At 56.4% G+C, this 23,481-nt stretch overlaps 2 protein-coding genes across 6 annotated transcripts in view; one reads left to right on the top strand and one right to left on the bottom strand.

Moving 5' to 3' along the window:
• Nucleotides 1-5,636: 5,636 nt before the first annotated feature.
• Nucleotides 5,637-13,224, top strand: PEX11G (peroxisomal biogenesis factor 11 gamma). 4 transcript variants are annotated; one of them, XM_080675251.1, is made up of 5 exons: nucleotides 5,637-5,749; nucleotides 6,817-7,005; nucleotides 8,300-8,478; nucleotides 10,215-10,277; nucleotides 10,870-13,224. In XM_080675251.1, the coding sequence occupies exons 1-5, from the start codon at nucleotides 5,690-5,692 to the stop codon at nucleotides 11,102-11,104; spliced, it is 726 nt and encodes a 241-aa protein (XP_080531377.1). In that variant the 5' UTR covers nucleotides 5,637-5,689; the 3' UTR covers nucleotides 11,105-13,224. The 4 variants fall into 4 exon arrangements, 3 of the variants coding, with proteins under 3 accessions (XP_080531377.1, XP_080531379.1, XP_080531378.1); XR_013960943.1 differs by having other exon boundaries at nucleotides 5,639-5,749; nucleotides 9,445-10,277; nucleotides 10,870-11,537; XM_080675253.1 differs by lacking the exon at nucleotides 10,215-10,277 and having other exon boundaries at nucleotides 5,639-5,749; nucleotides 10,870-11,539.
• Nucleotides 13,208-23,481, bottom strand: part of ARHGEF18 (Rho/Rac guanine nucleotide exchange factor 18) — a 73,324-nt gene continuing 63,050 nt past the window's right edge. For both annotated transcript variants that reach the window (XM_080675249.1, XM_080675250.1), the window contains 10 exons: nucleotides 22,636-22,727; nucleotides 20,013-20,195; nucleotides 18,656-18,793; nucleotides 18,139-18,263; nucleotides 17,519-17,575; nucleotides 17,384-17,431; nucleotides 16,812-17,282; nucleotides 16,148-16,412; nucleotides 15,294-15,419; nucleotides 13,208-15,219 (listed from right to left, as the gene is read on the bottom strand). In XM_080675249.1, coding sequence (XP_080531375.1) covers nucleotides 15,086-15,219; nucleotides 15,294-15,419; nucleotides 16,148-16,412; nucleotides 16,812-17,282; nucleotides 17,384-17,431; nucleotides 17,519-17,575; nucleotides 18,139-18,263; nucleotides 18,656-18,793; nucleotides 20,013-20,195; nucleotides 22,636-22,727 — 1,639 coding nt within the window. In that variant the 3' untranslated portion in view covers nucleotides 13,208-15,085. The remainder of the gene's footprint in view (nucleotides 15,220-15,293; nucleotides 15,420-16,147; nucleotides 16,413-16,811; nucleotides 17,283-17,383; nucleotides 17,432-17,518; nucleotides 17,576-18,138; nucleotides 18,264-18,655; nucleotides 18,794-20,012; nucleotides 20,196-22,635; nucleotides 22,728-23,481) is intronic.

Genomic DNA, 23,481 nt, shown 5'->3' with positions numbered 1-23,481 from the left:
CAATGAAAAATCCTCGGGTGAGGATTAACAAGAAGAAAAAAGAAAAGGAAAAGAAGAAGTGGGGCTTTGCTCTGCACCGCAGGCTTTTACTGGTTGGAGGTTTGACTTTCTTTTTGAGAAGATCTGACAAATAAAAAGAATGTATACAACAGGAAAGAGGGGATGTGGAATTAGTGGGGTTTTTATTTTTATTTTTTTAATTGGTTTCAGAGAGGAAGGGAGAGGGAGAGAGAGAGAGAAACATTAATGTTGAGAGAGAATAATGGATTGGCTGCCTCCTGCACGCCCCAGCACGCAACCCGGGCATGTGCCCTGACTGGGAATCGAACCGTAACCTCCTGGTTTATAGGTTCGGCCGGGTGGGAGTTAGTGTTTAAGGGGGACAGAGCTTTAGTTTGGGATGACAGCAAAGCTCTGGCGGTGAATGGTGGAGAGGAGGCACGACAGTGTGAATGCACTTAATGCCACTGAACTGGACGCTTACAGATGATTAAAATGGCAATTGTATATTGTATGCATATTTTACCACAATAACGAATCTGTAAAAGAAGACAAACATGAACTAAAGATATAAATGTAGTAAACCCGTCTGAGTTCATGATACCCCCGATCACCTACTGAATGGGTTCTTTTTTTGAGATATAATTGACATCCAACATTATGGAAGTTTAAGGTTTACAACCTATTGATCCGAATCACTTACATTGCATTATGATTGCCATTGTAGCTAACCCTCTGTGGCGTCACATAGCTATGATTTCTTCTAGTTTGGGAACAAGATCTAGTCTCTGAAGGAGTCTCATGTTTAGGATACAGTTTTTCTGTCGTAACTCCTGTGCTGAGTAAGGAGTACTAGGTCTCCAGGACTCATTTACCGAGTGGGTCCCTTTTCACTAAATTTGAGCTAATTGTGGTGTCCACTGCGTTAAGGTCCCACCCGCTGCTCCCAGCACTGAGCCCCACCAACAGGGCGTTGGTGCAGCCCGGTGTGTCCAAGGGCACAGGCCAGCCGAGTCCCCTGCCTGCGGGAAAGTAGGGCCCCTGAGTTGCATCCTGGTGCTGCAGGAAGCGAGGGAGAAGGAACTATTATTGAGGACCTTAATTTTTACCCAGCAGTCCGAGGAGTGAAGCAGGAATCAAGCTGGGATTGGTCAGGGAGCAGCAGTGACAGGCTAGCCCGGAGAAGCATCTGGCCGCTGTTGCTCTTGGGCAATGCTCACGTTTCACCTGTCAGACGCGACTGTGAAGGGCCTTATTTTGTGTTGTTCCACCCTGGTCACTGCGTGGCCCTGTCTGATGATGGCACTGTGAAAGCACGGATGCCTGGCAGGAGCCGGAGAACGCCAGGGCCTTGCTGTGACTGCCAGGCCAGCTCTCAGCAACGCCAAGGTCAGAGGGGAACAGCAGGCCAGCTCCTATCTCTTTCTCAAAGGTCAAGTTCAGCCCTAGCCAGATGGTGGGGGACGCTGGGAGGGCTGGGCAGGGTCTGCGAAGTTCATGGCTGTGCCCTTGGTGCCTGTGCAGGGCCAGGCACACGGGGCTGTTCCAAGGTGGCCAGGGACAGCACAGGTTCAAGAGAAGGGACCCGTTGCTCAGGCAGGCTCTGCAGCCAGAGGCCCTCTTCCTCTGCAGGCCCAGAGCTTGGCTTAGATTTTTTTCTGGGAAGGAACAGTGTCTCCAGTTGGGGGTTGGGGGGCACACCACCTCCTGCACCCTAGTCTTAAGCAAGGAGGGCTGTGATTAGGGGATTAAAGAATCTCTTGGGGTGTTGTGGGAAGGCAGGCCTGGGGGCAGCAGGGGCTTGGGGTCCAGGTGAGAGATGGGGGTTCCTTATGGAGGGGGCTGTGGGCTGGGATGAATCGGGTGGGTTCAAGGGATATTTTGGTGACTATTGGGACATGGGTGGAGCGTGTGTGGAGGGAAAGAGGAAGCGTGGTGTCCAGGTCTCCTGTGGCTGAGTGGCCGTGCGGCAGGAGGGCTGGGTGGCTGTGGGGCATCCCTGGGATGGGGACGTGGGAGAACAAGATGTGTGGGGATGACACTGTGGTCAGTGTGGGACTTGCTGGGTGTGAGGGGCTTGTAGGGTGCATAGGGAAATGTCCAGGTGGGAGCTGGAGACTGGTCAGGATTGGGGGAGGGGGAGAGGCAGTGAAGAGGTGGCTAGGCAAGTCGTGGGAGTGGACAGGCCTCCCAGGACAGTGTGGGTACAGCATGAGCAAAGGGAGTTTGGGCAGGCAGCTGAGCCCTAGAGGCAGACACTTCCTGAGAGCTGGTTTTGTGCCAGGCTGTGGAGATATAGCTGCGACCAAGACAGATAAAAATCCCTGCCCTGGTGTAGTTCGCATTCTGCTGAGGCGAGGCGAGTAAGTAGACAACTAGCTAATGACACAAAATATAATGTTGCACTTGATAGTGTTACAAGCTAAGGAGAAAAATCAGACGCAGGAAACGTGGGTGGGAAGGGCAGCCCTGTGACGGGGAGGTCCCAGAAGATGATGTTTGAGTAAACCTGAGGAGGAGGCGAGGGAGAGGGCCATTGGGTGTCTGGAGGGCGAGCATTCCACGCAGAGGGAACGGCCAGTGTAAAGGTCCTGAGGCAGGATGCAGCTTCAAGGAATAGGAACCAGGCAGTGGTTGGAAAGGAGTGAGTGAGGCAGAACGAGTAATAGGAGTTGAAATCAAGAGGAAATATTTTGCAAAAGGCAATCAGTCAGTATCATTAGTCATTAGGAAAAGGCAAAACAAAATTACAGTGAAATATCACTTCACATCCAGTAGAATGACCATAATAATAACTTTAAAAAAGCAAAACAAAAGTGTTGGCAAGAATGTGGAGAATTTTGTGCATCATTGGTGGGAATATAAAATGGTATAGCTACTGTGGAAAACAGTGTTTTAACTTCTCAAAAAGTCAACCATAGCCCTAGCTGGTTTGGCTCGATTGAGTAAGCCTGTGGACTGAAGGGTCCCGGGTTTGATTCCGGTCAACCGCCCATGCCCAGATTGTGGGCTCAATCCCCAGTGGGGGGCGTGCAGGAGACAGCCAATCAATGATTCCCTCTTATCATTGACTAGAGGCCCGGTGCATGAAATTCGTGCACGGGGGGGGGGGTGTCCCTCAGCCCAGCCTGCACCCTCTCCAATCCAGGACTGCTGGCTCCCAACTGCTCGCCTGCCTGCCAGCCTGATCACCCCCTAACCACTCCCTTGCCAGCCTGATTGATGCCTAACTGCTCCCCTGCCAGCCTATTTGCCCCTAACTGCCCTCCCCTGCAGGCCTGGTCACCCCTAACTGCCCTCCCCTGCAGGCCTGGTCACCCCTAACTGCCCTCCTCTGCAGGCCTGGTCCCCCCCAACTGCTTTCCCCTGCAGGCCTGGTTGCCCCAAACTGGCCTCCCCTGCAGGCCTGGTCACCCCTAACTGCCCTCCCCTGCATCCCTGGTCGCCCCCAACTGCTCTCCCCTGCAGGCCTGGGTCCCTCCCAACTGCCGGCCTGGTTGCCCCCAACTTCCCTCCTCTGCCGGCTTGGTCACCCCTAACTGCCCTCCCCTGCTGGCCATCTTGTGGTGGCCATCTTGTGTCCATATGGGGGCAGGATCTTTGACCACATGGGGGCAGCCATCTTGTGTGTTGGAGTGATGGCCAATCTGCATATTACTCTTTTATTAGATAGGATAGAGCCTGGTGCATGGGTGGAGGCCAGCTGGTTTGCCCTGAAGGGTGTCCCGGATCAGGGTGGGGGTTCCCTTGGGGTGTGGGGCAGCCTGGGCGAGGGGCCTGTGGTGGTTTGCAGGCCAGCCACGCCCCCTGGTGACCCAAGCGGAGGCCCTGGTATCTGGGGTTTATTTATCTTCTACAATTGAAATTTTGTAGCCTGGAGCGGAGCCAAGCCTTCTGCTTGCTCTGTGGCAGCAGCCATTTCTGTTGGGATTTATGTATCTTCTATAATTGAAACTTTGTAGCCTTAAGCGGAGGCCTGGACCGGCCAGGGTGTGTGGGAAACTTGGCTTCCTCCATCGCCACGGGCAACCCTAGCCTCCTGCTCTTTCCAGCTCCGTGGCTGCTGCCATTTCTGTTTGGATTTATGTATCTTCTATCATTGAAACTTTGTAGCCTTGAGTGGAGGCCTAGGCTGGCAAGGGCAGGCGGAAAGCTTGGCTTCCTCCATTGCCGGGGAAACCCATGCGTCCCTCCTGCTCTCTGTGGTGGTAGCCATCTTGGTTGGGTTTATTTGCATATTCGCTCCTGATTGGCTTGTGGGCGTGGCTTGTGGGTGTATCGGAGTGATGGTTGCTTTGCATACTACTCTTTTATTAGATAGGCTGTTTCTCTCCCTTCTCCCTTCCTTCCTGAGATCAATAAGAATATATTAAAGAAAAACTCAACCATAGAGTTACCATATGATCTAGGAGTTCCACTCTTAGGTCTCTACCCAATGGTACTGAAAGCAGGACTTGAACAAGTACATGCACACACGTCCACAACAGCATTATTCACAACAGCCAAAAAGTGGAAACAGCCTCAATGTCCATCAGCTAATCAACAGATAAACAAAATGTGGCCCATCCATATGATGGAATATTATTCGAAAGGAATGAAGTACTGATATAAACTCCAGTGTGGATGAACCTCAAAAATACTATGCTGAAGGCAAGAAGGCAGACACAAATGGTCACACACTGTGATTCCATTTATATGAAATGCCCAGGACAGGCAACTCCAGAGACAGAAAACAGATGGTGGTCGCCAGGTGGGGGAGGGGGGGTGAGGGACTGCTTGAGTGACACCATGTCCTTTCAGGGTGATGAAAATGTTTTGATATTAGAAAGGAGTGCTGTTTATGCAGCCTGTGAATGTGCTAAATGCCTTTGAATTGTACTTTTTAAAATGGACACTTTTATTACAATAAAAAGTAAACAGGCCGTGTTAACTTTTTGAAAACAAAAAGAAAAGTATTTGACTTGCTGATGAGACAGTGCATGCATATTGCACAAAATTCAAAAGCTATGAAGTGGTACAAAAGTGAAGTTTACCATAATCTCCTCTTCCCAGCCGCCAGTCACCTCTGGAGCGACTAGCGTTACCAGATTCTTGTCTGCTCTCTGGAACGAATCTGCGCTTTCTAACTTTAAGCAGAAAATGCAGAAAGGGTGACACAGAAAAGCGCCTTGAATCCGAGCTAACAGGTTTCGTGATTTTGCTTGAAATAGTTGTTCCCTGTGGGCAGTGGAGGCTGGTTACACTGCGCGTGGGCCAGGGAAAGAGGAGCCAAGGGGGGCGTCACATGCGCGGCCGCGGGCAGAGGGCGCAGGGCACACAGCCCCGCAGCAAACTCGGTTAGTGGCTGCAGCAAAGGGCCCGGTCTGGGCGCTGGTCAGTGTTGCTCAGTGGTTAGAGCGGGGCCCCCAGACCAAAGGATCGCGGGTTGATTCCTGGTCAAGGGCACTACCTGGGTTGCAGGTTCACCCCCGCCCCTGGAGGCAACCAATCCATGTCTGCTCTCTCTGTTTCTTTGTCTCTGTCTCTCTCTCCCCCTCCCTTCCACTTTCTCTAAAAAGTAGGTGAAAGGTGAGGATTAACAAGAAAGAGAAAGGGCCTGTTCCGGGACAAAGGGCTGCGGCCGCGCCTGCGCAGAAGGTCCCCGGGCAGCTGGGATAGGGGCCCCCTGCGAGGTGACGGCGGGGTTGCCATGGCGGCGCTGAGCGGCTTGGCGTCGGCGCTGGAGTCGTACCGCGGCCGCGACCGCCTGGTGAGGCCGGGACGGAGCGCAGCCGAGGCCCCGGGATTGGGCCAAACCTCAGACCCGGGAAGCGGAGGCCGGGAGGCCGGGTCGCCTGGGATCCCCGTGCCGCGGGCCTGCCCCGCGGGGCTCAGCCCAGCCGAGCGGTGACCTTTGGGCGGCTCGGCCCCAGCAGCCCTTTAGGGCAGTGCCCGCCGAACCCTAGCGCTCGGGCTGGGGATGCCCCGACCAGGCCGCCCAAGTAGGGAGCGGGTTGGCCCAGGCTCAGAGGACCGCAGGGCTGCGCCGTGAGGCTGTGCCGCCAGCTCAGCCCGCTGGGCGCTCGGTGCCAACCAGGTCCCCATGTGTGCACACTCCGGCTCTGCCTCGGCCACTGCAGTTGGCCCGGGTTGTCTGGGAAAATCCCAGGGGAGTTAGGGTTTGGATGTTGACGTTGACCACATCCTCTATGGTTGGCATTGAGGTGATTCCCTCCAAGCCCCAAAGTCCCTCTCCGCGTGTCCCCACGGTCTCCAGGCCTGTAGGCTCCGCCCCAGGGCTGGGCATGCAGGGTTGGCTCTCACCCCTGCTGTTCTGCACGTGGTGGGGGGCTTACAGCGTGTAGCCAACGGGGAAAGCAGGTGAAATCAAGATAGAAGGGTGGCGAAGCTGACCCAGGTCACAGTGCCCTAAATCCTTCTTACTGAAATAATTTATGCAGACGACCCTTTGTCCACTGGGCTGAGGCTGCGTCTGTCCCCATTTCCCAGCCCAGCCACGGGTGTTGGTCTATGCATTTCTGCCTAGTCCTTTGCCGGCCGAGGAAAGGGAGGCCCCGGAGGTGGGAAATGGGGTTCCCTTTCTTGCCCCATCACATCTGTCTTCAGGGCCAGCACTTGGTTAGAGCCACCGCAGTGCCTTCTGGACCACGATGTCCTGGTTTTCCATCCGTCCTGCACGTTTCTTTTTACACTTTCAGCTTTTATCAAAACTTTGTGGAGTTAGACTCTCCTGCCTGCTCACCCGCAGGCCCCAGGGCCAGGTGCTCCCTCTCAGCCCAGGAGCAGAGCGTGCTGACCGTGTCTGCTTTCCTGCAGATCCGGACCCTGGGGTACTGCTGCCAGCTGGTTGGCGGGGTCTTGGTGGAACAAGGTCCAGCCCGGGCAGACGTGGGGGCGCGCCTGCTGGCAGTGTCCTCCCAGCTCAGCGGCTGTAGGACCATCCTGCGCCTCTTCGATGACGTGGCCATGTTTCTGTACACGAAGCAGTATGGCCTGGGGGCAGAGGTAAGGGTGCAGCCCGCAGGGGCTTGTCTAAAGGCAACTGTGTGGCAGTTTATTTTTTTCAATTTTACTTTCTTTTTTATATGATAAGACGTTCTCATTTGAACTAAATTTAAAAAGTAGCGAATACAGTCACACACTTCTCAAAACTATGTAATTGAGAAGTCTCTCTTTCCTGACGCTCCCAGTCCCCAGTTTTCCTCCTCAGAGGCAGCCACTGTTGTCAGCTTCTTCTCTTTCCTTCCTGAGATCTGTATTCTGACAGGCAAATACACAAGTTTATTTATTTACTTGTTAATCCTCATCCGAGGATATTTCTTCCATTGATTGTTAGAGGGAGTGGGAGGGAAGGAGAGAGACAGAAAGAGAGAAACACTGATATGAGAGAGACATATCCATTGGTTGCCTCCCACACACACCCAACCAGGGCTGGGGATCGAACCTGCAACCGAAGTACATGCCCTTGGACTGGAATCGAATCCGGGACCCTTCAGTCTGAGGGCCGATGCTCTATCCACTGAGCCAGACCAGCTAGGGTGGCAATACACAATTTGACGTAAATAGTTGTGTGCCACTGACACTCCGGCCACTTGCTTTTTTCACTTAGCAGTTCAACGTGGAGGGCATTCCCTATCAGGCCAAAAGAGTTCCTCCCTTTTTATGGCCTCGCATGCAGTAACCAACCCCTTGCTGATGGGCATGTAGCTTATTTATATTTAGCTGCGTTAGCAGTACTGCATTATCCCACACGAGTGCCAGCTCTGTGCTCCTTACCAGTGAGTGAACTTGCCCCCCCCCCCCCGCCAGGGGCCCAGGAATGCCCCCCTAGGGTACCTGCAGCCTCAACTGCCCTGCCTGGCTGGGTGCAGGGGGTGAGGTTTAGAGCTCAGGGTTGGAGGGCAGGGTACAGTGCAGCAGAACCCTGCAGTTTCATGGCCTGAGCCTATATGAGTTGCGGCAGGTGGCAGCTCACCCCGAGCACCTGTTTGCCTGTTTGCCAGGATGGTGACTACCCCTCTGGTCTGGGAGAGGGACCCGTCCTGCAGCCTGGGGTTACCACCCCACCCAGCTCTGCCCCACCAGCTTCTCTGCAGGCCTGCCTGCCTGCTTCCCTCAGGGTACTGTGCAGGGGTTGGGCCTGTAGATGCCCGGCCAGGACCTGGGAGCATGTGGCAGGGCAGGAAGGCTCCGAGGCAAGGGGTCCCAAGTCATGGCCTTTTTATGGCATGGCCTGGGCCCCTAATATGGGCAGTGGGTAGGTCGACCCCCGGCCCAGCTCCCTCTCCTGGTCCTGCAGGAGGAAGACATCTTGGTCCGCTGTGTGTCTGTCCTGGGCAACCTGGCCGACCAGCTGTACTACCCCTGCGAGCACATCGCCTGGGCTGCTGATGCGAGGATCCTCCACGTGGACTCGGCCCGGTGGTGGATGCTGAGCACAGCCTTCTGGGGCCTCTCGCTGCTCCTGGGCATTGCCAGGTAGGCATTGCGCTGCCCCCGCAGGCTAGAGGGAGGGAGAGCTCACATCACTGGTGTGGTTGGCGGACAGGCCGGAGTGGTGTGGTCTTTGCTGCCCTGCTATTCCTGTTGCTGCCACCTCACTGTGTGCACCCCACCATAGCACACAGACAAGGCTCTGAACAGCACACACTGATTGTCTTAGAGTTCTGGAGGCCAGAAGCTCCACATGGTCTCCCTGGGCTCACCTCAGGGGTGGGCAGGGCTGGGACCCTCTGGAGGCCCCCGGGGAGGATGTTCCCACCTTTTCCAGCTTCTAGAATTCCTTCCTGCATTCCTGAGCTCCGGGCCCTTCCTCTGTGTCTTTGAAGTGCATCACTCCAGCCTCTGCTTCTGTTGTTGTCTCCTCCTCTGACTCCGACCCTCCTACCTCCCTCTTCTGAGGCGCCTGGTGATGACATTGGGCCCACCTGGACACTCCCAACTCAAGACCCTTCACTCAGTCCTATCGGCAGAGTTCTTTCTGCCGCACAAGGGAACACACTCATGGATCCTGGGGATGAGGACGTGGGCATCCTTGGGGGCCATGATTGTGCCCAGTGGAATCAGAACAACCTGTGGCCTGGAGAGTAGTGGCCAGTGTGGCTGCCTTTACCTGGGTCCCTGAGTCCTGCTCACATTGTCATCAGCAAACGGCCCCGGATAAAATAGCTTCCAAAAACCGTAAGGTTTCTAGAATTTTAAAGTAATGGTTTCCTCCCAAACATTTTCTTCTCTGCACAGTTGCTAAGTGGGTTTGTTCAGTCCCTTGCCCCAGAAAACATAGGGGGTGAAGGGCCTCCCGTGGCAGAATTTCATGCAACAGTCTCTTGGATCCCTGAAGGGAGGCAGCCAACCCCTGACCTTGAGGGTTTGGGGGAGGTGGGCAGTGTCACTCGCCCTGGGCTAGGCCCTGACATTCAATAGCCCTTGTTCTCCCCGTTACAGATGCTCTAGTTACACCTTCATCTCAGACAGTCTGGAAAATGAACGAACCCAAAGTGGAAGATTCCAATCACCCACAGACCAGAGGGGACCCAGAGATCCCGCTGTTTATACTCTGATGCCTCTTCTGTCCTTTGACCTTACACTCTTCGGACACGTTTTCCTTGCTCTTATCTCCTTGTTACATGGATGGGGCTTTGTCTTGATATGAGCTCTCCTCACGTTCATGGTCACTCTATGACCTTCCCGTGGGCTTGGGGACCCCGACAGGGGCCTGGGCTGGGCTCTGGATACTCCCGAGGCTGCAGCTCCTGGGGGCCTGTGACCTCTGGTGCTCAGATCTACCATTCCTGTTTTAGGGGCAGCCTCGATTCCATTCATTTAAAAAAATAAGACTATATTTTAGGGCTGTTTTAGGTTCACAGCAAAATTGAGCTGAAAATAGAGTTCCCATTTCCCGCCTGCCCCCACACAGCCTGTAGGGTGGGTGCTCTGCAGGGCCTGAGAGTCCTGGGGGAGCACCAGGGCTGCCTGCCGGCTGCTTCCTCAGCCTGCAGATGCCGGCCCTCAGAGCCCAGAAAGTTGTCAGGATCACCTCCCACAGGCTGGTTGGAGCCACTTACAGCAGAGCTCGGCACCCGTTACGGGTAACCTGCAGCCGCAACGGCAGGTGGCGGAGCTTCCCCCAGGGCCAGCACTGGGGATCGAACCCCTGCACCCACCCTGCTTCTCTTGCCCTCTGGCAGGGTCCCTTATACTCTCTGGTGTTGCAGGTCCCTGTGGGTGGTCCTGAAGCTGAGACAGCAGCTGAGGAGCCCTGTGGCGGCCGTCACCAGGTATTTCCTGGGGAGAAAGGCCAACTTCCCTCCCACAGGCCCGGGAGGTTTCTACAGTCCCCAGGGGTGCTCTGAGTTGCCAGCATTATCAGCCCTGTCCCTGCACAAGGCCCGTGGTGGGGGCGGTGCCTGGGTCACCGGGTTCTACCACAGCCTCCAGGTGATGGTAGCACTTTTGTGGAGACAGTGAGGCTTGCTTGAGGCCCCATAGGCAGGACACAGCACAGCCAGGACTCCGGGCCGAGTCCTCATGCTGTGCACTGCAGAGCACCGGACAGGAGAGGGTCAGTCTCCTGAGGACCAGGGGCAGTGTCACTTTCTCCTGGAAAGCGCTGTGCCTGGCGTAGGCCTGGAACCTGCCCCTTGGCCAGTCCTGTCCCACCTCCCTGACTGATTCCAGCGGTCAGAAGGACAGATGTGGATTTGAGACTTTCCACACAGGTCTGTGCCCTGGTCACGTGGGCTCCCTCTGGGAGTGACAGGGACTCCCCCTTGCTCACAAACAGCGTCTGTGGTCACTCCCCTCCCTGCCCGTCTGGGCCAGCATGGGCACCCTGGGCCCGCCCTGAACGACTCCTCTTTGACCCCACAGCCAGCGGTCCCGGAGCACGCGGGGAGCCGTGGAAGCCCGGATCCAGTCGGAGCTCGTGACTCTCCTGAGCAACCTGGCCGACCTGGCCAACGCCGTGCACTGGCTGCCCCCAGGCTTCCTGTGGGCAGGCCGCTTCCCTCCGTGGCTGGTGGGCCTCCTGGGCACCATCTCCTCCCTCCTCAGTGTGTTCCAGGCAGCCCGGGCCAGTGGCTGGGCTGGCAAGGCCGCCTCCTGACACGGCCCAGAGGCACATGGACACCACCGGAACCCTACTGAAGGGCCTTCCCGCACAGCAGTCTCCAGGCAGGCGGCTGGGTCTCTGAGCAAATCAAGGCTAGGTGCGGGCAGCTGCAACCCAGAGAACACAGGGAGTGACCTGGGGCACAAGCTCAGTGAGGCAGGTGTGGGGTGGGCTGAGGTCCCCTGGGTGCTGGGGGTCTGGGCCCTTCCACCCAGACCCCCGCCACCCCGCTGGGAGGAGGTGTCTCTCAGGGCCAGAGCAGAGGACCTGGGACTCCCATGCAGACGAAAAGGTCACAGCGGCCTAAGCAGAGCCTCACTCCGTCCCTGGCATCCTGTATCCAGATAGGCAGGAGGCCAGGATGGTACGCACCAAACGGGCCTTAGGAAAGCTGAAATGAGAATAAATTAAAACTGTGGTGCTGGTGCGAGGCCCAGGGTGAGTCCTGTTTCCTAAACTCACCAGCTCCTTGCCCCTCCCGTCCACAGGCCTGCTCATTGCACGCCCCCTCCCTGCGCCTTATTTTAGGGAGGGCATGCGGGTGCCACCTCTGGATGTGGCGGCCCATATGCCTGGTGGCTCCTCAGGGGACAGAGCTGCAGTGGGAAGCCACCCTCCCATGTCCCTTCTGGAATGTCTTTGGCCGGGGGTCCTATCTGGTGAAGGCTGCTGGGGCCGCAGGCTGTGCTGGCTGCCACCATGCTGTCTCCTGCCAGGCCGTGCCTACATGGCTTCCTTTCCTCCCAGTCACTGTGAGGTGCTTGTGGTCGAAGCAGCTGACACTCAGCCACAGCTCGGACCAGGGCCATCATCCCTTCAGGCCAGCCTGCGCATCTCGTAGGTTCCTCACGGGGCCAGCGGTGTCTGAAGATGCCGGCTGTCTCCCACCTCATGGAGATGTGGCAGGACCGGTGCGTTTGTTTTCGGTCTGACATTTGAGGCTGGAAGTGCATGCGTGTGTGTGGCATTGGCAGATGGTGCCCGGCCCGTGCCTGCCGGGCGATCTCGATGTGTCCTTGGACCCTCCACCCTAGTCCCAGCGGGAAAAAGGGAATCTGGCTCTGCCTTACATCCCCAAAGGACTCAACAAGACCTGTGCTTGCTGTCTCTGAAGCCGCAAATGATTTCAGCCAGATTGCTCTTTTATAGGGAAGATAGTGGCTGGGAACAGCTGGGATGGAGGGCTGCTTGGGGTAACAGAGAAACCCCAGCCTACACCTGGCTCAGTCTCCCCCTCCCTATTGCAAAGCCGAGCAGCTGGCATGTCCCAGCGCCCGAGGAACCAGCGAGACTAGGTGGGATCAGAGCAGCACCGCCTGCCCGTCTGGAATACCTGTAAGTGCTGCACGAGTGGGCGAGCCACATGGACACTGGGCTGTGTGCCACATCTGGTCCCGGGGCTTTGGCTGCTGGTCAGCTTAGGGGTCACCGTTGGCCAAGCTCAGGCACACTGCTGGGCAGCTGAGATGACCCTGCCTGTGGAGTGGCCACACCCCGGCCATGGCTAATTCCTTGGTGGGGGGTAAGGCGTCACTGGTCCTAGGAGCATGTCTGTGGCAAACGGCTCAGGGAGCAGGGGGCCACCACCCCAGGGCCGCAGGGCTAGGCTAGCCAGGGTGGGAGGGCGTGGTGGCATTCCCCAAAAGCTGACCTTGATTGGGGGGTTCATTCTGGGCCTTCTGCCTCTACCTTTGACTGTCCAAACAGAATTGTGTGGGGACTTCTCAGAGGAACAGAGCAGGCTGAAGGGCCCAGGCTCCTCCGTGTGGTCTCCTGACAGCTCCGCTCACCATAGGCGTGTGGTACAGGCACCTGGTCAAGCTGGTCCTGAGGCCGCCTCCCTGCATTCCCCGCCCCAGCTACAGGGCACGAGTGGGGACAGCAGCCGAAGGGGCTCGTCGGGTGTCCTGGGCCCACTAGGAGGGGCATCAGACTCTGGTTCTCAGGCTCCTGCAAGGCCCTGGGTCTGCTGTCCAGGCCTCCCTAAAAGTCCTCCTGCAGCACCTGGTGTGTGGGCCCCACTGGTGAGGTGAGCCTGGGGGAGCCCCACCAATAGACAACCCTGCAGCACAGGGAAGGACAGCCACTCCGCCAGCTCGTCTTCAGACACCTTTATTGCTAGAATCAGGCTTGAGCTCTAAGGCAGTTCTGAAACATCCTGCACGAGGACATACTGCAATCGTAGCATCACTGGGTGGACCGAGATCAAGTCCAAGTTACCAAAGATGTACACAGATCCCACAGGAGTAACATTGCTCAGCCGCCAACTTTACAAATGAAACCGGGCCCTACCCAGGAGCGACCGCAGGCTACTGGCCAGAGAATGTGCCGAAGACCTGCCCCACTGCACGGCATGACTGGAGACCCCTCAGCCGAGGCAGGAAGCAGCCATTCCCATCACATGCCGAGGAGAATCCTTTGGACTTGACTTCCGAGGACCTGTGTGCCTGAGGCCCAGGAATGCACTCTTCACAAAAGGACAGGAAGTAAAGGAGAATTTCCTAAAGTGCTCTGATTCGTCTCAGTACAAAAACACAAAACACTGATTACAGATCCAGCACAGACGAGCTCTCGTGTCCAGGGGATGGAGGAGGACACTTCTCTTTGGCCCCTGCTGATGCTGCTGGTCCTGTAGCAGAGTTGAGGGTCAGGGCCATCAGGGGGCGGGGCCGGAGTGGTTCTGAACAGCTGCTGTCAGCTCGTCACTCACTGGCTGTGTCACTTTGACCCTGTGGTGCCCCAACTCCTGGGCAGCCCAGGGCCCATCCTGCCAACGCTTCGGGAGGTGCTGGGCTCTGGGCCCGTGGAGGGAGCCTGGGATGCAGAAAAGTGAGTAATGTCCCCTTCCTGCACCAGCACCCGAGCTTGTGTTTGGCCAGAGGTGGAACCTGGCTCTGGCTCAGTCACCACCCTGGGCATGTGACACCACCCCAACACTGGCAGCCTTGTGAGTGGACTAGTGGCCCTTGCCCGCTTCCAGGGATAAGGGGACAGCCAGCTACAGCAGCTCACTGGATGTGTGGGTCTGTGAGGTGGCCACCTGTCCACTGGAGGTCTCCAGGCCACGTGTGCTCCTAGCGTTTCACCTTCATTGGCAGTGCCACCGCTCTGCTCTGTGTTGTACCTGCATCAGCCCATTAGTACCGGAGACAGCCCTGGGGCTTCCTCTTGGAGGCCCTGGGAAAACCAGCTCATCTCATGGGGACTGAGGGCCCTCCGCCTGGGGCCGGGACTTTGGGGTGTGCTGGCCTGGCCAAACCTCTTGATTTGGCTTCCCCAGGCCGAGCACCTGAGAGCCACGCGGACTCCGTGAGGTGCCTTGGGAAAGCACCGAGATTGACTACAGCAGGTTTTAAAACACCCACCAAGTTAACATGGTTCCAGTCAGACCCTTTCGAGATGAGTTCTGCCCTAAAGAACTTGCCTTGAGTACAACTGGCCATCCCTGGCAGCCACTCTGCCCTGCGGGCCCTCTGTCCCTGGGGGCTGGGTGCGCTCTCGTCTGCCAGTGCCCTCGCCCTGAGGTTCACTGTGAACCCGTGTAGATCTTGGCTTTGATTCTGCAAGGGAGACAGCTGACACTACCCTGGCCCTTCTGCTGCCCTAATGACCAGTCCAGCTCCAGTGTCTCCTAACGGCTGTGGGCAGCCTCTCCTCCTCAGACCGAGGTCTGGCCCGTCGTCAGGCTCCGTGTGGGACCCCAGTCTGTCACTACCTTGGAAAAACTGCTTGGAGTGGGTCTCTCCCTACCAAAACGGGGGCTGCCATTAAAATAGCTCCTCGGTTAGCTTAGGTTCAACCTTGAATTAAAAATGTTCCTTTTTGTATAAAAAAAAGGCATCACTGTTGATCAATCCCTACAGCAAGAGCCTGGTGACGACAGGTGGGCTGGGCCCTGACCCCAAGCCTGGCCAGGTAGTCATCCATGGTGGTGTGCTGGGCAGGGGGCGGGCTCTGCACCCCAAGCCGCTGGCCCTAGAAGAAGATGACATCTTCTTTGCTCACTTCTTCCTTGTTGAGTGGGGTAAGGGGACGTGGCACGGGCAGGAAGGGGGGGCACTCAAAGGATGTGTCCTCCACGGCTGGGCTGGGTGCCTGGCAGAAGAGGTCTGGAAGACAGAGGGTGGGGTGTCGGCAGCCACCAGGCACTGCGGAGGCCCTGTGCCTGGGTGGCTGGGCTCACCTTGGGGGGCTGCGGAGCTGTGGCTGCTGCGCCGGATGGGACTCAGGGAGCTGTGGCTCCGAGAGGCATGCTCCTCCTTGCCTGTGAGTTTGCTGAAAAGCTGCTGCTGCTTCAGGTCAAACGAGGCTGACAAAGGGAAGAGGGTGCAGCCTGGGTGCTCAGCCTGGCTCCCGCACATGGCAGCCCCCAACCCCGCTCCTGAGCACTTCCCAGGACCCTGTTTCAGGGGGACCCCCCTCAGACAGTAAGCCCCAAATGCAGTGACTTTACAAAATGGGGAGAACACCCCCAGCCAACCCCAAAAAGCCCCTAGAATAAGCCAACCTCTGGACCTAGTCCTGGGACACAGGCCCTGCTCTGTAGGTCCAGGAGGGCTCCCTGACTGCACCTGAACACTCAGCACCTGAGGGAGCCCTGGAGCAGTACCAGAGACCCCCTGGCATCGTCACCAGTGTCCCTGAGTGACTAGGGTGCTCTGACTGCTGGCCTCTGGTGCCACCCACAAGGGCCTCCCAGGCCCTTCTTTCTGAATTGCCAAGACACGCCCTTCCTGGTCCAGTTTGAGGACCAAGGTGGGAATGGACCTGGGGTCTGTCACGCTGATGTTGCTTGGAGAGGATAAACCTCCCCACGGGCTGGGGAGGGGCCTGCATCTCCGCAGGAGGAACGCCCTGGTCCTGTGGTTCGCCCACAAGGAGGTGCTTTGGTGTCACTAATTGCTCACATGACTGGATCTCCTAGTCCAGGAGGGGCTGGGCAGGCACTGGAGGTCACCCATCTCCCAGAGATCACCTATCCCAGAAGACTGAGCTGGGCCCCACCCTGCCACACCTGCCCTCAGGCACAGAACTCACCTGAACTTTCACTGCGCTGGGAGCCCCTGCTCTTGCCGCCCTTGTCCTTGCCACCCTTGGTGAAGGCAGCCAGCTTGGTGGGGATCTGCTGCTGCACGGCCGCCTGCCTCTGGATCTGGTTGGTGGTGCTGAGCAGCTGGATAGGCACGTCGCTCCTGGCTGGCCGGCTCTCGGCTGGGGTGCTGTCCCGGCGAGCCACCTCGGGGCGCTCAGGGCCTTCCAGCCCCTCCCCGTTGAAGCTGGGGGGGTGGCTTGGGGGCTGGGCCTGAAAGAGGGACAGAAGACACATCCCAGAGATCGCTCCTCCGGGAAGCCCTTCCTGGGATGGACAGGGAGGTGCTCTCCTCAGCACTGCCTACTCCACAGGGCTTTGGGGAGAACCTTGTCCATCCATCCAGATGCTGGGCCAGTGGCTTGCAGCCTCTTAGCTGGGCCCGATGGAGCTGCCATTCACTGCCTGTCCCCATAAACAAACAAACACACACACACACACACACACACACACACACACACACACACACACACACACACACACACATGGAGCTGGCAGCCCCAACACGGGCACTTGCATGGTGACACTCACACATGCCTTTGTCTCCTGGCGAGTTCACGCATGCGCTGCCGCAATGCACCCACACCTGCGGTTGCACTCTCCCTTGCTCACCTCTGTGGGCAGCTCAGGTGGCAGCGCCCCGGGCGCCGTGTTCTGCTTCTTGAGCCTCTGCAGCAGCTCTAGCCGCTCGCGCTCTCGTTGCACGGTGCGCTGGGCCTCCCGAAGCCGTTCCAGGTCGTGCTGGTAGGCCTGGCGCTGCTGCTCCAGCTCAGCACGCTCCTGGGCCAGCTGCTCCTGTAGTCGCGCTGTCTCGCTCTGGCGCTGCTGTAGGTGGGCCGAGGCCAGGTCCAGCTCCTGCTGCTGCTGCTCCCGTTGGCGCTCCCAGCGCTGCTGCTCCAGCCGCAGCTGGTTCTGCAGTTTCTGCACGCCTGCCAACTCCTCTCGCTGCTTCTCGAAGTTGCGCTGCCGCTCCTGCTCCAGCAGCAGGTTCCCGCGTGTTGACTGCAGCCGGAACTGCTTCTCGCGCTCCTGGATGGAGGCCCTCTGCATCTCCACGTAGCTGTCCTGCTGGGTGATGACCGCCTGGGGAAGTGGACTCATGAGGCGCTGGCTGTGCCCTCTCCCAGATCCCAACCTCAAACAGGAAGGGCAGTGCAGCCTGTCACTGCCTACCAGCCCTGTACCTGGAGGCTCAGGAGCAGCTGGGACAGTGTCTGGATTCGCTGGACAAGCTGTGGAGAGACAGAGTGCTGGCTTTCTGCCCGAAGCCCTCCTGGTGTGCATGCCAGTCCCCGGGAGATGGACAAGCCTGAGCCTACCTCCAATTCCAGGGCAATGGGCAGACGGGGGCCAGACTCAGTGCCCGGTGCCTCCACCTGTGGACACACAATGTCAGAGCCCACAGCTCCTGAGGAAGCAAGCCAGACTCCAGTGCTGACGAGACTGCCTTAGCACAGGCAGGCCCTGCCTCACTGCCTGGACAGTGAGGGCACAGGGTGGCTCCAGGAGGTGGAGGCAGCTGCCATGGGCCTGGCCATGGCACACCGCCCGGCCCTGCTCTCACCCTGATGCTTGGCAAGGGTGGGTGTTCTGAGTTGAAGGGGAGGGAGCAGCCAGCATGACTGGCATCCGTGGCTGTGAGGACACTGGAAGCTCATGGCCCTGCATGGTGCTCCTCACCTGTGGGGGAGGCCGTGGCTGCTGCCCTAGCCTGCCCCTCCCGGCCTCCCACATGCCGGGCCTGCAGGAAGAGACATGGGGCTCACCTGCCTGCTTGTTGACCTGAGCTGAGACATGGCTATTCACCATGAAGTGAACATCACATGCCACTGCTGGCTGTGAGGTGGAGAGGCTGAACAGATGTTCACACTTGCTAGCAATTACACGAACTGGGCCGGCTCTGTACTGATCTCAGGACTGGCCCAAGGAAGCAACGTACCGCCCACGGTGCTTCCTCGGAGGCGCCTGGGGGGTTGCCGAGCTTCACATCTGGACTGCTCACAGGGTCTTGCCAGTCTCCTGGGCTGAGGTCACTGCCACATACCTTCTTCCTGAAACTGTCATCTAAAAACCCCAGGCCAGGCACATGAGGATGCTTGGGGTTCCCCAGGGTCTAGAGCCCCCCTTTCCCCCCGCCCGAGCCCAGGTAGGAAATTGTGGCGGGGCTGCTGCCTTAGGCCTGTGCTGAAACATGGCATCTGTGGCGCAGAGATCGGCAGGAGCAGGCCTGGCTGCTGTCAAACATGACCAACAACACTCGGACGGTCCCAAACCCTGACCATAGAGAGTATACGGACGCCGACAGGAAGTAGCAGCAGAGATGCCAAACAGCAAATGCCGACTTTGCCAAGGACATGAGCAAAGGGAATATCTGAGGAACCTGAACCTCCTGCCGCTACTGGCCTTCCTTCCCAAGGGTCCGGGGCCCAGCCCTTGGGGGAGGAGGCACCACTCACTCTTGCCAGGGTCACTGGTGCCGTCGGAGCCTACAAAGGCCTCTGCCCTCTGGTGCAGGCTCGCAGTGGCACCCCCATCTTCTGCCTGGCCACGGGTGCCGCCCAGCCGCCTGCAGATGAGGTTCTGGATGTCCTCAACTGTGGAAGGAGACAGGAGGGATGCAGCCACTCTGTGCAGTCACACTGCGCGTCAGGTGTGGTGCAGGGCCAGGGCAGAGGACGGTGGGGGACTCCAGCCCCACTGACCCTGTGCACTCCCTGCACAGGCGCCCTGCCCAGGTCAGGCCTCTCCGTGTCTAAAGGAGACCAGCCCCGCGGGGCAGCATGTGGACGGGGCATCCTGGCCCCTGGGCCTGAGGGTATGCTGGGTCCAGAAGGAACTGTGTGGCCACTGCTTGTGTGATGACAGTCTCCAGAATGTTAGGGGTCACAGGAGGGAGGACCTGGGGACAGGGCGGGTCACACCAAGTGCTCCAGGACAAACAGGCTTTGGCCAGGTGAGGTTGGCCGAGGCCCAGGACATGAGAGGCCTCAGGGGGCCAAGAACAACAGCCACTGGAGGAATGGGAGGAACATTACTATGGCTGCGGAAGCCAGACTGAATGGGGGCAGAGTCCACGTGGGAGCCCCTCTGCTCTGTTACCTTCACTGAGAAGGGGAGGGGATGTGTCTGCCTTGTTTGCTGCTGAAAGAGGGGTGCAGGCTATCCTTTGGAGTGAATGAGCACCGGATGCCTGGCCTGATGTGGGGGCCCAGTAGCTGCATGGAAGCTGCCAGGGGCTCTGGCATGGACCCTGACTGCTCCGTGAAGCAGGCCTGGCAGGACGCACACAGGGGCAGGCCAGCTACCGGCTAGCGTCCTCCCATGGCTGCTGGTGCATTTTCCCACCAGACCCTGGGCCAGCTCCTAGGAGGGCTGCTGGGTCCAGGAGCCCTCGGAAATGACCCACCAAATGTGTACGTGTACATGTTTCTGGATATATCACCATGACCCACACTCAGAAAGAAGAGTCACCTCTTGAATGTGGGAACTCATCTTGGTCGACTTCGGATCCCTGGGGCCCGGAACAGTGCCTTTCATGTGGCAGGCATTGGGGAGTGTCAAATGTGCGAGAAAGTGGTCTAAGTCTGCAACCAGGGGCTTGCACTGGGTCACGTCTAACGACCCTCTGGCTCTAACAGGTGCTGGGGAGGGTGCCCAGCCCCCAGCCAGATAGAAGTGTGCCCAGGAGAGGGTGGCGAGTTGGCCACACTGGGCCATGTGCCCAGCCTGGAGTCCCCCAAGGAACTACCCGGGCAGAATGGTGCTGGAGAGGGAGGCACTGTCCCATGAGGACCTTGGGGCAAGGCCACTTACTCTCGGTCATGGCTGACTTGAGGATGAACTCGCCCTGCAGGTTCTCTGAGAGGTCCCCTCCTCGGAAGAGGAGGCGCGGCTGAGCCGAGTCGTCCAGTCCACTCATCTCGGCCATCTCCAGGAAGATCTGCTGCTTCTCTCGCAGGCTCTGTGCAATCTGCTGGTCTTTTAGGCTCAGTCGTTCTGCGAAGCCATGGAAGTGGCGGTCAGGCTCTCTAGGATTGTTCCCCGGGAGTCAGCACTGGGGGGCCTCACGGAGTGGGGCTGGCCTCCGGGGACCCCTGCTGATCCACCTCACCCCAAGGTCCACTGCTCCCTCCATCCAACCTTCGTGAGGCAGTGAGGGACTGGCCCTGCCTCTGATCGCTTCCCACAATCATAAACAGCAAACACAATGGGGTATGGTGAGACCATAATAGGCCAATTTTGGGACAAACTGAAAGCCTCATAAGATTTAGTTTTCTAGTCATGAATGTCCTCCTTCAGGCATTTAGGTCAAACGCCTTCTCACAAGTCTTCCTGTTTTATGCTTGTACGGCTGCCATCACTGCGACTTACTGGCTTAGACTTCCTCACTGGTGACTGTTAGTACATCTACATCACCTTCAGATAAATCACTCACTCTCTTATCAGTTCCAAACATTTTCCAGTTGATTCTATTGTATTTTGTAGGCAAATAATCATGTCACATGCAAAAACATAATTCTGCATATTTTAATACCATTTTTGCACATGCTTTGATGAATCACTTCTGTCTGATTCTGTGGTTGTTTTTTTTGTCATTCATACAAGGAATTTGCTCACTTCTTTAAGTTAAATACATTCAACTCCTGTTTTCTTAAAAAACAAACAAAAAACCCCCCAAAAAACAACAACATAATTCTGTTGCCACCCTTCCAATCATATCTTTCTTCTGTCTCTCTCAACATTCCCTGGCTGGGACTGTCAAGATGAAGATGATAATGGAAAGTGGATGGCTCCAGTTTTTTAAATTCTCACCAGGAGGATATGTTTTTAATTGATTTTAGAGAAAGAGCAAGGGAGAGAAATATTAATCGGCCTTACATACACACCCTGACCGAAGATCAAACCCACAACCTAGATATGTGCCCTAACTGGGAATCGAACCTGCAACCTTTTGGTGTAGGGGACAACGCTCCAATTAACTGGGCCACCTGGCCAGGGCTGGCTTCTGGTTTTGATGGGAGTGTCTCAAAGTTAAGGGTGAATTTAGCTTTTGATCCAAGATGGGAAAGAATATCTTGATAAAAAAAAATATCTTTGTAGTCCTAATTCACTAGGAATCTTGGGAATGAGTGATGAAGAGACATTACTGTGTGACTCTACAGTGTCCATGCAGGACATATATTTCATTACTATCAGAGAAAATTGTGAGTTAGAATTAGATGAAATGAATACTTTGCTAGGATTATACCTCCAGGGTCCAATGAGATTTCCTCCCCTTTCTTTTGGACATTTTTATTAATTAATATATTTAAATGTGCACTTCCTCACAAAGAGAAATAAAAAATATACTACCCAATTTTATGTACTTATTGTGTAAATGTTACTTAATTTAAAATAATGCACTTAGTGAGCGGGAAGAGGGAAGCTGATTGAGACCAGAGTACTAGGCACTGTTCTTGGCAATGACCTTGCTGAAATCTCACAGGAATCTGTTGAAACTGGGAGAAGAGTGAACAAGCACAACGCGTTACATTCACACAATGGAATACTCCTCGGTCATCAAAAGGAAGGAAATCCCGACACCTGCTGCAAAGTGATGGACCTTGAAAACATGCTAAGTGAAATAAGCAAGATGCAAAAGGAGAAGTGTCTATAACTCCATTTATACAGGGTCCCTGGAATAGCCACATTCATAGAGACAACTGGCTAGAAGTTATCGAGCTGGGGGAGGAAGAACAGGCAGTGACTGCTACCAGGGACAGGTTTTTTCTTTTGGGGTGATAAAAATGGTCTGAAATTAATTGTGGTGATGGTTGTGATATTGTGCTAAAAGCCATTGACGGGACATTTTAAATGGGTGAATTGTATGGTGTGAGAATAAAGTACATCTCAATAAAGTAGTTAGCAAAAATTAAAATAGGGAGGAGAAAGCCAAGGTCCCCAGCCCAGGCTGGTCTGGGCCTGCCTGGCTGAGGAAGGAGGCGGTGGGGTCCTGTGCTAGTACAGGGCCCGTGTGCTTCTTCGTATGTGGCTTGGGACACTCATCGTGAACTCTCCCCTGAATGAGGACTGTGGGCGGGGGCATTGTGTGGCAAAGCAATTGTGTCTGGAAGGGGCTCAGGGACACTGAGTGCCCCTTTGTGAAGCAGGCCTGGCAGGACGCACACACGGGCTGGCCAACCCCCCCGGAAGACCACTCTGCACCTCCTGACAAACAGCCGCTGCAACACCCCACAGAGCTGGACCCCGAGGCAGCCACAGTAGACCCCCAGTCACTTGCGTAGTGATTCTTGCCACGGCCAATCCCAATGGGACAGAATAGAAACGGCACTGGTGGGCCCAGGCCTGCTGCCTAAGCAGTGCTCTGCAGGGCTATGTCACCACCATTTAGGGGGCACATCTGTGGGCACGGGCGCTCAGACTCCCTCCCTCTTACCTTGGAAGTCCCTCAGCCTCAGGGCGCGGGCCTCCACCACCTTCCTCTCCTCTTCAGCCTCGCTGAAGGGCCCTTCCTCCTCGTCCGGACAGCTGCGGGGAAGGGGACAGACGGCTGAGAATGCTCACGAGCTGACTGGTCTCGGAAATGGGCCCCGAGAAGTTTATCTGCAGAACCAGCTGCTAAAGAGGATCTCATTTTGTGGTAGGATTAGCTTGTCAATGTTGCAGGAGAAGGAGGACAGGGAAGAGAAAACAGCCATTAGCATGATCCTAATCTCAGTGCTGGGATATAACCAGCCACAGGTTTTATTATTTATTTATTTGTTTACTTAAAATGCCTTGAAAGCCATGTCACCGCTTTTTAAATTTTTAAAATTTGATTGATTTTGAGAGAGAAAGACACACATCAATTTGTTGTTCCAAGGAAAAACCAAGATGGCGGCATAGGTAAACACCTAAACTGCTGCCTCGCACAACAATTTCAAAACTACAACTAAAAGACAGAACGGACACCATCCAGAACCACAGGAAAGCTTGCTGAGTGAAAATTCTACAACTAGAAGGAAGGAGAAAAGCTCACAGAGAATTGGAGGTACGGCAAAGGGGCTTTGTGCGCACAGAGAGGAAGGGCGGCTGAAAGCCTGGCTGACTTCCTCTGGCGGAAGGGGGAAGGAAGCCTCCGACCGCACTGAACCCTAGTTCTGACTGCACTGAACCCCAGTTCCGGGCGAACCCCTGGGGACCCACACTCTTGTAGGGGGAGTCTGGACTCTCGGGTGGAGACTCGGGAGCCGGGGAAGGCGGAGGACTGAAAGTGCACACTCGCGCGAGCGCCGGTGCGCAC

The sequence above is a fragment of the Plecotus auritus genome, assembly GCF_963455305.1.
Source record: "Plecotus auritus genome assembly, chromosome: 6".
In the NCBI taxonomy this organism is placed as follows: domain Eukaryota; kingdom Metazoa; phylum Chordata; class Mammalia; order Chiroptera; family Vespertilionidae; genus Plecotus; species Plecotus auritus.
Note: the sequence above shows the minus strand (reverse complement) of the source record. Positions and strands in the feature narration are given on the sequence as shown.